The sequence below is a fragment of the Xiphias gladius genome, unplaced genomic scaffold, assembly GCF_016859285.1.
Source record: "Xiphias gladius isolate SHS-SW01 ecotype Sanya breed wild unplaced genomic scaffold, ASM1685928v1 HiC_scaffold_196, whole genome shotgun sequence".
NCBI lineage: Eukaryota > Metazoa > Chordata > Actinopteri > Istiophoriformes > Xiphiidae > Xiphias > Xiphias gladius.
The window spans coordinates 25,286-42,714 of record NW_024401862.1 but is presented as its reverse complement, the minus strand read 5'-3'; the positions used below and the strand labels follow the sequence as shown (position 1 = coordinate 42,714).

Below are 17,429 nucleotides of genomic sequence, written 5' to 3'. Positions count from 1 at the left end.
GTGTAGGACTGTTTGCTGTTTTTGACTTTCCCACATGATGATTGCACAAAGCTAGATATCATAAGAAAAACAAGAAAACAAGACAACAACTCTTCATCCAAATGATTACAGTTCATATATAGCAGCATGCCAAATAGAACCCTCACTGTTTCCTGGCCTTTTTCTTCTCTTACATTTTATTTGGTCTCTAGAAACCTCACACACAAATGCACAACAATTATCATTTCTTTTTTGTCTGTTTTTCATGTTTGCAGCACCGAGGCAAATCTGACTGGAAGAACGCGGTGTACGGTGGTTGTGTAACTGGAGGAGCGATCGGATTTCGTGGTATGTGACCTGGTACATTTCCTCGGATGTTTTAAATTAAAAGTACTTTATTTCTGATGTATTCTTTTTGTCTTGCAGCTGGTCTGAAGGCTGGGGTCCTGGGATGTGGAGGCTTTGCTGCATTCTCTGCTGCAATTGAATATTATTTGCGGTGAACCACTAAAGAGTGGCTTTGTGGACAAGAACTTAATCGATGCACATCTGGGTGAGCCTGTAAAGACTCAAGCAGTGAGAACCCTAACTTTGTGAATATTTGCCTGCACATGGACGATTGCTGCAAAAGCAGAACGGATGTATTTGGTGAAAGCGACAGGTGCCTGTTTGTGCACAGTGATGCCACAGTGAACTAAAAAAGACCTGTCTGAATGTTCCTCTCATGTCTCATCACTTTTATCTTGTGGACAGTTTGAGCAAAGCAAACCAACTTCATATGGAGAATAGAGAGACTTAGCAGAGTGGGTCCCCTTCTGTGTCAGAGGTATGATGATGAAATGAAAATGTTGAACACAAATCACTTTCACACTGAGTCACGACCGCCTCAAATCAGACTCAGATAAACACTGTTCTTGTTGCAGAACATTGGTGTGATGTGTCAGTAACCAATCCATATCAGCTGTCATTAAAGCTGTTATTTGTTAACTTTGGCATTCAGCGCTTTTTCCTGAAGTTTACGAGTGTCCATGACCGCCAAAATTGTTAATTGCTGTTTAATTACAGTATTGATTCTAGCTTGAATCTGTGTAATGTGTGTCAATACAGTTCGGAACATAAGTATTTGGACGGTGACACAATTTTCGTAATTTTGCCTGTACACCACGGCAGCTTTAATTCAAGGGGTTTGACAAAAATATAGCATTAACTGTTTAGGAATTGCAGCAATTTTTTAGACATAGTCTTTCATTTTGAGAGGCTCAAAAGTAATTGGACAAAAATTGGACAACTTTCATACGCCTACCTCCTCAAGAGTGTTCTTGACTTGGTTAGATGTTGTGAAGGGTTTTTCTTCATCAAGGAAAGAATTCTGCGATCATCCACTTTAATGGCCTTCGTGGTCTTCCGGGCCTTTCGGTGTTGCCGAGCTCACCAGTGCAATCCTTCCTTTTAATAATGTACCAAATTGTTGATTTGGCCACTCCTCAAGTTTCTGCCACCTGTCTGATAGGTTTGTTTTCATATTTCAGCCTAATGACGGCTTCCTCCACGAACAGTTACCAAATGCAAATTCAACACTTGGAATCAACTCCAGACCTTTTATCGGCCTCATTTGTCATAAAATAACGAGGGAAGAGGCCACTCTTTGCCATGAAACTAATTATCGGTCAATTGTCCATTTACTTTTGAGCCTCTGAAAATAAGGGACTCTGTATAAAAATGGCTGTAATTCCTAAACGGTTAATGCAATATTTTTGTGAAACCCCCTTTGTGGCTTTGTTTCAAATCCATCTTGGTGGTGTACAGAGGCAAAATTACAAATATTGTGTCACTGTCCAAATACTTATGTTCCTAACCGTGTGTCTTTATTCTAGTCAGAAATGATTTTTCTTGTGTGGTGAACTTTGTTATACACATTTCATACAAAGTTTACAGAGTAAAAGTCTTTCTGTTTTGCACTATAAACGGCAGCCAAACTGCTCTCCTAGGACTGACCTCAGGAGGAACAACATAAATTTGGGGATCTTGTCATAAGTTATATGTATAACCCAAAAGAAAATCACATATATAGTTCCAAGTCCTGGACCATTTCAGTTTTCAAGTAGAATTGAGCTTTTGGCAAGATGATCATTGATCATTTAATTGCTTTGACAAATTAGTGGCTCAGACTATTAATTATTTGAGCAAACAACACAAATATTGATCAGTAATACTGAAATAAATAAATAAACTAATAAATTAGACAAACCTTTACCCAAGGTGCAAAAACCATGACTTCATACATTTTAAATAGATGTGGCTCACAAAATAGGTTTGAATTTCCTTTTTCTTTTTTTTCAGTGAAACACTTTCAGGTGTGACAGACCTAAATTGTACTGGCCTGTTTTGAAATGTTACTCAAGTAAGTGACACTAAAGGACAGACATTTTGGAAGATTCACGTTGGTAAAGTGTCAGCAAAGTGTTTAGAGGTGACTAATGTGGTCACTAATGTGGTTGAGTGATAGGTGCTGCTTAGAAAGTCATCTGTAAAAACGAAAACATGGGTGAACACTATGTCTTACCACTAGAAGTCCTCCCACTTCGAATTAATGTGAGAGAAATCTGAAGCTGTGGGTCTCTAAGCCTCAATAAAAAAATTGGTTTGAATGTGCTGACATCAGCTATTTAAAAAAAAAACAGTTTCAAATACTTGCCAAAATCAAATACGTGAATATACACTCAGTGGCAACTTCAGTAATAAATATATAGTAAAATTAATAACAGTGTCAGTGAAAACTGAACACTATCATCTTTAATAAGGCAGAATTTATGGTTGAGCTGTCGTGTTGGATTGCACTACATTTTACAGGTGCACCTTTTAAGGTGGCCACTAAGTGTACATATAGCTGTGCGTTTGAACAAACAGTATACACACAGTTATATTTATATTAATTTAAAAACTTCAGATATTTACCAGTTGTAGAAAAGGTGCGACTTGTGCTCTCAAAAACAACATAACATCAGTAGTATATCTAGTGTTCTGTGTATGAGTCACGAAAAACAGTAGATGATTAGCTTCCTTGGCTTCATCAACAATGATACTGCAAAAGAAGTATATTTCTACTCTACTCTGTGACTAGTCATCACAAAATGTCTCAGTATACCTGCGTCTGGATTTGAGATGCTTTATATTAACCCAACTTCACTGAGTTTAACTAGTTGAACAATGGGATTGTAGGGAAGAAATGCATAAAATAGGGCTTATTAACAGTGATAACTACTTACATTCGTGATATGGACAAAGTTAACACCCTGATCATTTTACAACATTTTTTTATATCAACATGTAAAATTATATGTATTGCATATAATACTTATTGTATATTTAGTAAGTATCCAAAATCCCACAGTACAAAGTTACACTTGTAACAGTAATACCTTCTAGTCAAATGAAAATCAAAACAAATTCAATTATGACATTTACAATATTTATTTCACAAGGATGTTACATGTCAAACTGTGTCAGATTTCTGAATTATACATGAAAGATTATAATTTTGTTTACAATATTAAGAATTATTACAAGACAGTATGTAGTAATGTAGTACTCAGGACATAAAAAGTGTAAATACATCTACAGTAACATGTTGTATTGAATGTAACAAAGCTAAATGCTTTTAATCTTTTAGAATTCATTGTTTTCTCAATCAGTTAGAACTGTCTGTCTCTTTCTTGATTGTCTTGATTTCAGAGCCAAGAGGTGGTGAAAGCTTCCTGTGCATTTGTGTGTGCGAGGAGCTTCCCAAACCCTTGGCACAGAAGCACTGCAGTGACAACCTCCTCTGTGCAGGTCCGTTGGGCGCTCCTCATCCTCTCGACTGGTAACTGAAGAGGGTGTTGTCGGGGCAGGAGGGGTCTTCAGACCGTATTTGGTGCCTGGAAGGATAAAGGCTGCTGAGAGTGGTTCAGGACTCTGCTCTAGTGCTGGGACGTCCACTCTCAGCTGCTCCAGGAGTGCTGAAGACACAGAACGAGTCCTGCCCTGTCAAGTAGTCAAACAAGTAATGAATTGTTTTGGACACTGTGATACAACCTCTGCTTTGTAGGTAGCTATTTCGTTGAATGTGGCCTCTAATAATGGAATTACATTGTAAACAACGCAATAATAATATTCAAGAAAGTTCCCATAATAAATCTAATCCACATACAGTATGTAATGTTAACTTTAGCTAATCATCACTTTATGTCACTAGTGGTACTTCTGTAGTCTTAGTGAGGGGATTACTCACTTAGCCTAGTGAAAAACAGGCGACCACCGCTTTCCAGTTTGTCCTGTGGTCATCCATCCTTCTCATCTGGTCCGGAGCAAACGTCTTCTCTGTCGTCAGAGAAGCCTGGGAGAGAACAGCTGCCTCTGCTGGATGCAGCAGATGAGGGGAAGTGCTCCGTCCTTCACATCTCCACCTGCCACAAGAAAAAAAAAATTTTGGTTGACTCTGTGATACAGCAACATGCCAGACAGCTCTGCTCTGTTGGAAGTGCAATCCAATGAGAGAATAATAAGTTATAGTAGCAACCCTAATGAAGTATTAACAAGTAATATACAGACAAGCAGGAAACATTTGTTACTGATGTCATTTAGCATGGACTTACCTTTGTCTGGTAAAGCCTCTACACCTTCTAAAGAAAAACTACATAAAAGTATAAAAGAGTTAGTAAGAGAAATAATCTCTGAGCCATTGAATAAGTGAAACAAAAATTTGCAGGACACTTTTGTAAATGTTGTTAGTAATTATTAACTTACCTCTGTATGGGCACCTAGAGCTTAGTTGAAAATCAAGAAACACAGTGTTCACAGGATAAAACAGTTGTTGAATGATTAAATAAATAATGTTACGTAGTAAATTGATAAACAGGTATATTTTATCGAAGGTAGTTTACACAGTGTCTATGTCTCTATATAACAGGCTATAGAGGGTAATTTCCTTTGCAAGTCAGACACTCATACTTACCTTTTCCCCCACATCATGTCAGGAGCAGTGACTCCTATGGTGGAGCATTTCCTACATTACCTGCAGGATTGCTATTTTTTCAATCCTTGGCTCCTCTTCGCACAACGTCCCCACTAAACCCCGGGATAGCATACCTGGGCCAGATGGGATACTGCAAATCCTGGCAAGTCTGACCAGGACAAGGTCCTCCTTTTAATACTCCTGCAGGGAGGCACTGAGGTATTTCACGCAGCATTGCTTAGCACTTTCATCTCATAGCAAGAAGGTTTTGGTCTTGCATGTTCTCCTTGGGCCTGTGTGGGTTTTCTTGCAGGGTCCGAGTCCAAAGGTGTCAACAAAACTCACAGGTCAGATTAGGTTGACTGATGACTCTAAATTGCCAGCCCTCCAGATTACAAATGGAACATCTAGCTACCACATATGTACAAATAGGTTTCAAGAGATGATCCAGCCACAAGATACAAGTGGGCCCTGGTGCAAGACGCTACCTAGGGCACTACCAACCTTGCAAGGCATAAAGGCTACTTGGGCATTGTCTCCTGCCTGTGAAGAATCAGAGGCCTGAATTTGAAGGAGCTGAGTCCCTGTACTTCTCTTCCCTGCTTCCGTTTGTAAAGGAGCTGAGGCCTGACGTAGAAGGAACTGCATCTTCAGGGTTTTCCTCGTAATTCACCCTCGGCCTCTTGCTACTTACCTGCTCTGTGTAACTCTCTTCCCTGCTCCTCTTTGCGGAGGAGCAGGGAAGAGAGTTACAGACGCGAATGCTACTTGGGGCTCCACCAGCTCCGCCAAATGAAAGGTTTTTACAGTTTTCCCAAACATCCAGCAAACAGCGTTAGCAAAAACTCTAATCAGAGTCGCTGTCATCAGCCCATCTTGGGGTTCCAAAAGGGACAAAAGGCCATGGTCTCCTGCCTGTGAAGAATCCAAGGCCTGAGGTTGAAGGAGCTGAGTCCCTGTAGTTCTCTTGAGTGCTTCCGTTTGAAAAGGAGCTGAGGCCTGACGTAGAAGGAACTGCGTCTTCAGGGTTTTCCTCGGAATTCACCCTCGGCCTCTTGCTACTTACCTGCCCCGTGTAGTTCTCTTCCCTGGTCCTCTTTGTGGAGGAGCTGAGGCCTGAAGTTGAGGGGGCACACTCTTCCAGCCTCTCAGAAAATGGGAGTACACTTCCCTCAGGTCGTTCCACTTGCTGCTCGGGAAGCTTCTCGGGCTGAACGGGTACCTGCGGGTGCCCGACCATCAGCTGCTGAGGAGCAGCGGCAGGACCACAAACGGGAGCAGCATCAGGAATACGAGCGGGAACAACAAGAAGAGGTGCGCCAGCAATAAAGAAGGATGCATCCTTCCAGTCCTGCCAAAAGCTTTCTGGTGGGAACTGCTGGACGAGAGGGGACAGAGGTCTAAAGTCGTCTTCAAGGTCGTCTTCAAGGTACTCTTCAGAGAAAGTCATGGTGCTGTACCCTGAATCATTGCTGAAGTCGCCAGACCAGACCTCACCAATTTCACTTTCTGAGTCGGTCTCGTCGACTTCCCTATCGTCTTCCTCAAACTCCTCTTCCTCACCAGATGAGATGTTGACTGGGAGATTGTTGTCTTCGTCATCATCCACAACCAAGATCAGTTCAGGGAACCCATCTTCTGCAGGACGTCCAATGATGTCGTCTACACCACCTGAGAGGAAAAGGTTAAAGCAGCTGAAAAACCTGATTTCAAATTGTAGCTAATAAATAGCCCATCTGTGGTAATGATTATTTCATATTTACAAGTTAAAAACATTGTATTTTTCTCTGGTGCAAAGATTGTAACAATGGTTTAGTCTGAGTTGAATCTAATGAGATTTCAAATCAGAGCAAATTCTGAAAACACAATTCTTCACAGCCATAAAATAAAATCATGTAATAAAAAAGGAAGGTTACATTTAGAGTTCTTCAGAAGCCTGAGTAGATAATACATTGCAGAACAACAACAACAATTATCGTCTCAATTTAAAAAGTTTTTAATCATGAGGTGCCCGTCAACAACTCATAATTCATAACTGGCAACGAGACTGGAGAGGAGGAGAGGAGAAACTCGCTACGCTGCGCGCATGGCACACACACGCGTCCGGTCGAACAACAAATGGCTTACTTCTCCTCCAAAAATAAGTAAATAAACAATGTCACACTAAAGAGCTAAGAGCATTTCAGTGTTATCGAAGTAACAAAATGTCACCTACAAACTCTGTGATGACTGAACACGACAGTGGAGGCTGAAGAAGGTCCAAAAACAGACATCTTCCATTTAATCTCCTTCTCAACAACATTGATATCTTGGTGCATTTTGAGGAATATCTGTTAATTACTTCATTCAATGTGATCGACTGTGAACATGAAATTACTACACAACTCGCTATCAGCTCCGGATATAATAAGTCAAGCTTCAAGAATCAAGCTAGCTCAGGGTCCCAACCACACACAACAACAGGCCCCGCTGCGGTTCCACCTGTACGTCCGGACGTTCTGACGTTAGGGCCTAAACGTTCCATCGTCTCCATGGTGCACAATAAAAAACTTTTTTTTGGCATTATATGAAATTTGGCCCAGTCGCCATCTTTTTTCCAATAATTTTGAAGCAAAATTCGGACAATTTGATGCCCTCAAAAACAAACAACTGTTTTCAAATCACGACACAAACTCTTCATGTATTCTACAACTTACCGGGATAATTTAAGAAATTCTGTCCATCAAATAATCATTTCACACTGAATAATCGTCGAAGAAGTGTCTAGTTTCACCAAATCTGTGTTTTCCCAACAGGCCCTAATGACATAATGTGAACTGTTCATCTTTAAATTCATAGTGACATTGATTTACACACTGATAAAGCTTGTAAGGATATTAACGCGATGAATCAACGAATCAGTCAGAAGTAAAATGATTTCAATAATATAGAATAAATAGAAAAGTTGTCTTACCTGCATCGTTGTCCAGCACCTGCTGGGGGGCGACTCCCTCCGGCAGGTGCTCCTCCGGGATCCGTGGTCTACTGGAGGACATGTTCAGACTCCTCGGTTTTCCACAATAGTCCAGTGATCCAAAGGTTTGGTTTTTCAGCAGGATCCGCTTTCCGGTAGTTTGTTTCCAGGAATGAAATTCTCCAAAAGTTTGCTTTCCACAGCTTTGGTTTGCAACAGGTCTATTCGTTTCCAAGTCCAGGTGCAAAAGGGGAGAATCCGAATGATGGGCACCCTTATATACCCACCGTGACGTTTTTTTTAGTGACGCACGCACGCGCGTGCGTGTACGTGGAGAAGACGCAGAGACGTTATTTTTCTGATTTTTTCCAATTTATTTTTCAATTTCCTTCATACTTCTGTGTTTTTAATACATTATAATAAGGTTGTTATGTGGCAAAGTGAAATCCATTAATTGTCTCTTTTTTTTTTTCTTATTTTCTGGATCATTACTGACTTGTAAACGTTATACAAGGTGTTTCCGTTATACTTACGCCATTACAACAAAGCTGGATTTGAAACTGACACCAAGTTTGAGAGAGAGCGTTCGGGGAGAGTTAAGCAGACCAACAGATTGTATTAACTGTCCATTTTTTGTGTCTCCATGTTCATATGTAGTTATGATTTTCCATTTCTTCCATAGACTGTCTCCCTCAGCACCTAATATGTCCATAATGATAAAACCCACACATTTGAGAGCACTTCCGCCGTTCTCGTGCAGTTTACTGTGGTGCACATGCACCTACATCTTCTTGTGTGTTTTGTTCTCAATCACGTTGTGTTTTTACAGTGTCCATGTAGTGCAGAGTTGTGCAAAACCATCCTCTCCAGTGTTATCAGTTTTGTTGCTGAGCTCACTGGACCCATAGTAACTCTCGCACCATCAAAATAAAGTTTTTAAAGCTCCTTATTGTCGTATTTGTCCCAAACACTGACACAACGAGACACATTTACCTGCAGCAGCTGAAAGACTGTTAACAGGTCAGTGATGACGCTGTCCTTGCCGGACTACCTCCGACTTCTCCCAGACCTTTAGGAATGGTCCTAAATTCTGACTGATGAGTCAGAACAGTTTTTGTAAAAAAAGAGGAAGAAGTCTTATAAACTTCCCTTACTGTTATGTTGACTACAACAACTTGTGCTCTACTGTATATCCTATGATATATGCTATTTGGAATACTGTTCACATAAATCTTGAATGAGTTCACAGAGGATATAGTTATCATTTTAACTGAAACTCACCTGGAGAGCCTATAAAATGTTTGTATGTTCGTGAAACACATTTAAATTGTTTCTACATTTCCCAAACAGACAACCTAGTTGTCAAAATAAAAGGGAAACATTTCAACAAAGGTTTACTGCTGTGGCCATGTCATTGGCTTTCAAACTGACCAACACACAGCGCAGCTAATACGATAACTATTGAACTTTTTAAGAATGATAAAGATGTGGTTAATACAAATGTGTATTCATGCGAAATCCATCAATTTATGAACTTTTTTATGTTGTACAGATAATGAGGGAACTGGGCCAGACCTTGGATCTCTCATCAGAGATACAAGGCCGTGATTTCTATGGGTTAATTACCAATCGGGCCTTCAAGACACGGGCCTGGGGGCCTAAAAGGTCATGGGGCCTCTGAGCCCGAGCCTCTGTGTGAGGTCGTTGTTAATACTTATTGTTGGAGAGAGAAAGTACAAAGTCAAGAGTGCTCTTGAAAAACAGGCCGTCTCATCATCCATCCACTGCAGATCTCACACTCATCTAAGAAATAAATAGTTTAGGCTTCAGGTTTTGTTGTAAGTGCTTCAAACCTGATCATCAGGTTCTGTATTAGGCCTTAGATCCAAAGTGTGGACCTCATTGAAACACTGAGCTAATGTTTCCAGGATTAAAAGGTGTTTTTGTGGGTGGTGTAAGCTAAGAATATGCATTTACAGATTTCAGCAGGTCTCTACGTCTGCCTTAAATATTTCAACATATCAGAGAGTTAGCAAATTTCCAGTCAGGAGAGTTACACTTTCACTGGAGGTAACCTTTAACAATTCCTAAAACTGAAAAAGTGCTGTATGGAGTGGATAGTCTGGGTGGCATTTAAGGTCACATGCACCATATAATCAGCTCAGAGATCTTACAAAATGTTGATAGGAAATGTTACGGTGTAGCATTTCTGTCGCTATTGGTTCTTATGTTACTGATCCACTGTTTCTAAGAAGACAATATTATTGATCTAGGAGATCTTAAATCCTAAAGTACAGTCAGACACAAAGTGAGAGTTTTTGGTAACTTTTATTTTACTAAAAAAAGGGGGAGAAGTTCACATTGACATTTAGCCTCAATATTACAGTATATTGAAATTCTTCTCAAAAGGAGTAAAATACAACCTTTTTATTTTTATTTGATTTTAATCTTATATTAAAAATATCCAATAGTACTCATCTAGCAGTGCTTACAGTATCTTAAGATATGGCAGGCTTGATAGCAGAAAGGTTGGCTTTGTATAGAGCAGAGATGGGCCTTGGCCAGTCTTAGTGAGGGCAGAGACAACTAACCTTTGTGTTACCCAGCCTGCTTTGATTGACAAGCTGATCATGCAATGAGGGCAACTACATAAATCATCCTATATATTATAGGATTATTATCCTATAGGCTTGCAATGCAATAACGAGAAAAAAGCTAAATGTTCCATTCATTGTGGGTTTTTTTTCCCCAACAACCTTCATGTCTCAGAGTGGCCTTTCTCCTCTACAAAGTGATCAGAAATTGATTGGCCGACTTTCTGGTGTTTTTTTCTGTACAGCTTACCAACCATGTACGTGGTGGATGAGAAACTCAGACTAAAAAGAACGTCACTACCTGAATAAACTTCAAAAAACAGACTCCTCAGAGCTCCTCTCTAGTTGCGAAGAACTGTACAGGCACACATTTTATATATATTTAAAATAAATAGGGCTAATTTGGCCAAGACTCACTGGGGAGGGCAGTTCTCTCTCGTTTGTCAGTACAGAGAGACACATGCCAGCCATTTATCAGGATGGCTTCCCAGCTACTTCTACACCTCACAAGTTCTCATAGTCCCTTAAACACACACACACACACACACACACACACACACACACACACACACACACACACACTTATTCAAGTACATCCACATTGTCACTCATACACCCAGCCTCCTCCACCACGTGCACAAAGCCAGAAAGACAGGAAAAGGAAACAAAAACAGCTGTTGAACAGAATAATCATACATGTAAATGCCATTTTTCTGGAATGCCTCTGATCAGGACAAAATGCTGGAGGTTGAGTCGACTGGTTTCTGAAATCATAAAACCAGTTTCTGGAAAGGGCTCACTTGATGACACCACCATGCACACTTGGGCATGATCCCGGACCACTACCCCAGGCTTTGGCCCCTGGACCTCTCAACCTTTCCCATGGTGGTCCCAGAACTTTCACTAGAGTCTAGTAAAGAAAAACAGCATCATCATGTAAATATGACACTATTCATCACTCAACTGTGTAATGAGATTTGGATAATAAAATACGAATTAATTATTTCGAGTTATTCCACAGGAGAACTAAATTGGCCAAAATGTCTGGCTGGAGCTCTAAACAAAGGAATAAATGAGTAAAGAAGATTTCATAATGTCACTTTGTGGACAGGGATTGAAATTCGGAAGTATCTGAATTACATTTACAGGCACTGCTACAAGAGTGGGTCACATTAGATGTGATGGTAGTTTTAAAGTAACATGAGATCCCTGACACAGCTCCAAAAGTACCCAATGCGTAATTGGTGGAAAAACTACAGGAGCATTAGTGTAACGAAAAACAAACGAAACAGCTGAAATACTTAATAAGTCAATGGGAGCAATGTGGAAAATCATGACAACAAATGGCAAACACATCTTTAAATGGAACAGTATTTCCAACTTGATACAAGGTTGATAAATGAAACTCATATGGACTTGCAGGCGACATTTGTTACTGTTGCCATTTAGCATGGACTTAGCTTTGTCTGGTAAAGCATCCACACTTTCTAAAGAAAAAACACATAAAAGTATAACTGAGTAAGAAAAATTATCTCTGACCCATTGAATAAGTGAAATTAAAATTTGCAGAACACTTTGGTTAATGTTAATTATTAACTTACTTCTGTATGGGCATCTAGAGCTTAGTTAAAAATCTAAGAACAGAGGAAACAGGACAAAACAGTTGTTGAAAGATTAAATACCAAGGGCTTTGACAGCCCTGCCAAAGAGTCGAAGGCTACCCGAAGCTTTACCCAAACAAGTGCAAAAGCCAGCCCTCTCAAGTTTTCAAAGAGATGATCCAGTGGGCCCTGGTGCAAGACGCTACCTAGGGCACTACCAACCTTGCAAGACGCCAAGGCTACTTGGGGCTTCACCAGCTCTGCCAAATGAAAAGTTTTTACAGTTTTCCAAACATGCAGCAAACAGGGTTGTCAAAAACTCTAATCAGAGTCGCTGTCATCAGCCCATCTTGAGGTTCCAAAAGGGACAAAAGGCCACTTTCTCCTGCCTGTGAAGAATCCAAGGCCTGAAGTTGAAGGAGCTGAGTCCCTGTAGTTCTCTTCCGTGCTTCCGTTTGTAAAGGAGCTGGAGCCTGACGTAGAAGAAGGAACTGACTCTTCAGGGTTTTCCTCATAATTCCCCCTCGGCCTCTTGCTACTTACCTGCTCTGTGTAACTCTCTTCCCTGCCCCTCTTTGTTGAGGAGCTGAGGCCTGAAGTTGAGGGGGCACACTCTTCCAACCTTTGAGAAACTGAGAGTAGACCTCCTACAGGTTGTTCCACTTGCTGCTCTGGAAGCTTCTTGGACTGAATAGGTCCCTCGGGTGTCCGACCATCAGCTGCTGAGGAGCAGCAGCACGACCTAAGCAGGAGCATGCATCAGGAATAAGAGCGGCCTCAGGGTTTCAAAGAAATGATCCAGCTACCAGATACAAGTGGGCCCTGGTGCAAGACGCTACCTAGGGCACTACCAACCTTGCAAGATGCAAAGGCTACTTGGGGCTTCACCAGCTCTACAAAATGAAAAGTTTTTACAGTTTTCCAAACTTGCAGCAAACAGGGTTGTCAAAAACTCTAATAAGAGTCGCTGTCATCAGCCCATCTTGGGGTTCCAAGAGGGACAAAAGGCCATGGTCTCCTGCCTGTGAAGAATCCAAGGCCTGAGGTTGAAGGAGCTGAGTCCCTGTATTTCTCCTCCGTGCTTCCGTTTGAAAAGGAGCTGAGGCCTGACGTAGAAGGAACTGCATCTTCAGGGTTTTCCTCGTAATTCACCCTCGGCCTCTTGCTACTTACCTGCCCTGTGTAGTTCTCTTCCCTGGTCCTCTTTGTGGAGGAGCTGAGGCGTGAAGTTGAGGGGGCACACTCTTCCAGCCTCTCAGAAAATGGGAGTACACTTCCCTCAGGTCGTTCCACTTTCTGCTCGGGAAGCTTCTGGGGCTGAACGGGTACCTGCAGGTGTCCGACCATCAGCTACTTAGGAGCAGCAGCAGGACCACAAACGGGAGAAGCGTCAGGAATATGAGCGGCCTAGTGGTACTTCTGTACTCTTAGTGAGGGGATTACTCACTTAGCCTAGAGAAAAACAGGCGACCACCGCGCTCCAGTTTGTCCTGTGGTCATCCATCCTTCTCATCTGGTCCAGAGCAAACGTCTTCTCTGTCGTCAGAGAAGCCTGGGAGAGAACAGCTGCCTCTGCTGGATGCAGCAGATAAGGGGAAGTGCTCCATCCTTCACATCTCCACCTGCCACAACAAGGAAAAAAAAAAACTGTTGGTTGACTCTGTGATACAGCAACATGCCAGACAGCTCTGCTCTGTTGGAAGTGCAATCCAATGAGAGAATAATAAGTTATAGTAGCAACACTACTGAAGTATTAACAAGTAATATACAGACAAGCAGGAAACATTTGTTACTGATGTCATTTAGCATGGACTTACCTTTGTCTGGTAAAGCATCTACACCTTCTAAAGAAAAACTGCATAAAAGTATAAAAGAGTGAGTAAGAGAAATAATCTCTGAGCCATTGAATAAGTGAAACAAAAATTTGCAGGACACTTTTGTAAATGTTGTTAGTAATTATTAGGTAGTTTACACAGTGTCTATGTCTCTATATAACAGGCTATAGAGGGTAATTTCCTTTGCAAGTCAGACACTCATACTTACCTTTTCCCCCACATCATGTCAGGAGCAGTGACTCCTATGGTGGAGCATTTCCTACATTACCTACAGGATTGCTATTTTTTCAATCCTGGGCTCCTCTTCACACAACATCCCCACTAAACCCCAGGATAGCATACCTGGGCTAGATGGGATACTGCAAATCCTGGCAAGTCTAACCAGGACAAGGTCCTCCTTTTAATACTCCTGCAGGGAGGCACTGAAGTATTTCACGCAGCATCGCTTAACACTTTCATCTCATAGCAAGAAGGTTTTGGTCTTGCATGTTCTCCTTGTGTGGGTTTTCTTGCAGGGTCCGAGTCCAAAGGTGTCCACAAAACTCACAGGTTAGATTAGGTTGACTGATGACTCTAAATTGCCAGCCCTCCAGATTACAAATGGAACATCTAGCTACCACATATATACAAATAGTTTTCAAGAGATGATCCAGCCACAAGATACAAGTGGGCCCTGGTGCAAGACGCTACCTAGGGCACTACCAACCTTGCCAGATGCGAAGGCTACTTGGGCTCCACCAGCTCCGCCAAATGAAAGGAATTTTACAGTTTTCCCAAACATCCAGCAAACAGCGTTGTCAAAACCCCTAATCAGAGTCGCTGTCATCAGCCCATCTTGGGAGCTGATGGGCTGATGACAGGAGCAGCAGCAGGACCACAGACGGGAGCAGCATCAGGAATACGGACGGGAACAACAAGAAGAGGAGCGCCAGCAATAAAAGAAGGATGCATCCTTCGCCAGTCCTGCCAAAAGCTTTCTGGTGGGAACTGCTGGACGAGAGGGGACAGAGGTCTAAAGTCGTCTTCAAGGTCGTCTTCAAGGTACTCTTCAGAGTCAGTCATGGTGCTGTACCCTGAATCATTGCTGAAGTCGCCAGACCAGACCTCACCAATTTCACTTTCTGAATCGGTCTAAATCGACTTCACTATCATCTTCCTCAAACTCCTCTTCCTCACCAGATGAGATGTTGACTGGGAGATTGTTGTCTTCGTCATCATCCACAACCAAGATTAGTTCAGGGAACCCATCTTCTGTAGGATGTCCAATGATGTCGTCTACAGCACCTGAGACGTAAAGGTTAAAGCAGCTGAAAAACCTGATTTCAAATTGTAGTAATTCTCATATAATTAGATAGTAAGGACTAAATAAGCAGCAAAAATACACTAACTACGACTGTTAAAGAGGTGATCCCATTTTAACATTAATATCAAATATTGTACAGTTCTGCTGTTATTACTTTGTAGAGAATGAGAATAATTTTATGCTGCATACATCTGAGACTTCATGATAACCACTGTTTACTTAGTCACATGGAAAAACTTTGAACTACCGATGTGTTGAGCTTAGAAGAAACTTTTCACAGACATGGAAATTTTAAATATAAGAATTTAAAAGTATATTCGCAATCACAGTGTAAGACTTTGAGTCATTGATTGAAAATCAATATATCTTATTTAAATTATTACAGTTCATATATCTTTGTGCATTTTGGGGAATATCTGTTAATTACTTCATTCAATGTGATCGACTGTGAACATGACATTACTACACAACTCGCTATCAGCTCGGATATAATAAGAAACTTTGGCATTATATGAAATTTGGCCCAGTCGCCATCTTTTTCCATTAATTTTGATTTGGACAATTTGATGCCCTCAAACTAAAATAACTGTTTTCAAATCACGACACTAACTGTTCATGAATTCTACAACTTTCACGGGATAATTTAAGAAAGTCCGTCCATCAAATAATCATTTCACACTGAATAATCGTCGAAGAAGTGTCTAGTTTCACCAAATCTGTGTTTTCCCAACAGGCCCTAATGACATGGTGTGAACTGGTAATCTTTAAATTCATAGTGACATTGATCTACACACTGATAAAGTTTTTAAGGATATTAAAGCGATGAATCAACGAATCAGTCAGAAGTAAAATGATTTCAATAATATAGAATCAATAGAAAAGTTATCTTACCTGCATCGTTGTCCAGCACCTGCTGAAACTCCCTCAGTAAGGGCTCCTCCGGGATCCGTGGTCTACTGGAGGACATGTTCAGACTCCTCGGTTTTCCACAATAGTCCAGTGATCCAAAGGTTTGGTTTTCAGCAGGATCCGCTTTCCGGTAGTTTCTTTCCAGGAATGAAATTCTCCAAAAGTTTGCTTTCCACAGCTTTGGTTTGCAACAGGTCTATTCGTTTCCAAGTCCAGGTGCAAAAGGGGAGAATCCGAATGATGGGCACCCTTATATACCCACCGTGACGTTTTTTTTTTAGTGACGCACGCACGCGTGTGCGTGTCTGAGAAGACGCAGAGAGACATTATTTTTCTGATTTTTTCCAATTTATTTTTCAATTTCCTTCATACCTCTGTGTTTTTTAATACATTATAATAAGGTTGTTATGTGGCAAAGTGAAATCCATTAATTGTCTCTTTTTTTTTTTCTTATTTTCTGGGTCATTACTGACTTGTAAACGTTATACAAGGTGTTTCCGTTATACTTACGCCATTACAACAAAGCTGGATTTGAAACTGACACCAAGTTTGAGAGAGAGCGTTCGGGGAGAGTTAAGCAGACCAACAGATTGTATTAACTGTCCATTTTTTGTGTCTCCATGTTCATATGTAGTTATGATTTTCCATTTCTTCCATAGACTGTCTCCCTCAGCACCTAATATGTCCATAATGATAAAACCCACACATTTGAGAGCACTTCCGCCGTTCTTGTGCGGTTTACTGTGGTGCACATGCACCTACATCTTCTTGTGTGTTTTTGTTCTCAATCACGTTGTGTTTTTACAGTGTCCATGTAGTGCAGAGTTGTGCAAAACCATCCTCTCCAGTGTTATCAGTTTTGTTGCTGAGCTCACTGGATCCATAGTAACTCTCGCACCATCAAAATAAAGTTTTTAAAAGCTCTTTATTGTCGTATTTGTCCCAAACACTGACACAACGAGACACATTTACCCGCAGCAGCTGAAAGACTGTTAACAGGTCAGTGATGACGCTGTCCTTGCCGGACTACCTCCGACTTCTCCCAGACCTTTAGGAATGGTCCTAAATTCTGACTGATGAGTCAGAACAGTTTTTGTAAAAAAAGAAAGTCTTATAAACTTCCCTTACTGTTATGTTGACTACAACAACTTGTGCTCTACTGTATATCCTATGATATATGCTATTTGGAATACTGTTCACATAAATCTTGAATGAGTTCACAGAGGATATAGTTATCATTTTAACTGAAACTCACCTGGAGA

At 41.0% G+C, this 17,429-nt stretch overlaps 1 protein-coding gene and 2 long non-coding RNA genes across 3 annotated transcripts; 1 reads left to right on the top strand and 2 right to left on the bottom strand.

Moving 5' to 3' along the window:
- Window positions 1-291: 291 nt before the first annotated feature.
- LOC120787552 lies at window positions 292-966 on the top strand. The gene is made up of 2 exons (XR_005706954.1): window positions 292-327; window positions 406-966. It is a non-coding gene; the product is annotated as an uncharacterized LOC120787552 (long non-coding RNA).
- A 2,870-nt stretch (window positions 967-3,836) lies between these two features.
- LOC120787553 lies at window positions 3,837-5,460 on the bottom strand. Its single transcript, XR_005706955.1, has 3 exons — window positions 4,614-5,460; window positions 4,250-4,424; window positions 3,837-4,002 (listed from the first exon to the last, which is right to left on the bottom strand). It is a non-coding gene; the product is annotated as an uncharacterized LOC120787553 (long non-coding RNA).
- A 33-nt stretch (window positions 5,461-5,493) lies between these two features.
- Window positions 5,494-8,161, bottom strand: LOC120787549. The gene is made up of 3 exons (XM_040123266.1): window positions 7,926-8,161; window positions 6,109-6,643; window positions 5,494-5,515 (listed from the first exon to the last, which is right to left on the bottom strand). The coding sequence occupies exons 1-3, from the start codon at window positions 8,005-8,007 to the stop codon at window positions 5,494-5,496; spliced, it is 639 nt and encodes a 212-aa protein (XP_039979200.1). The 5' UTR covers window positions 8,008-8,161.
- Window positions 8,162-17,429: the final 9,268 nt, after the last annotated feature.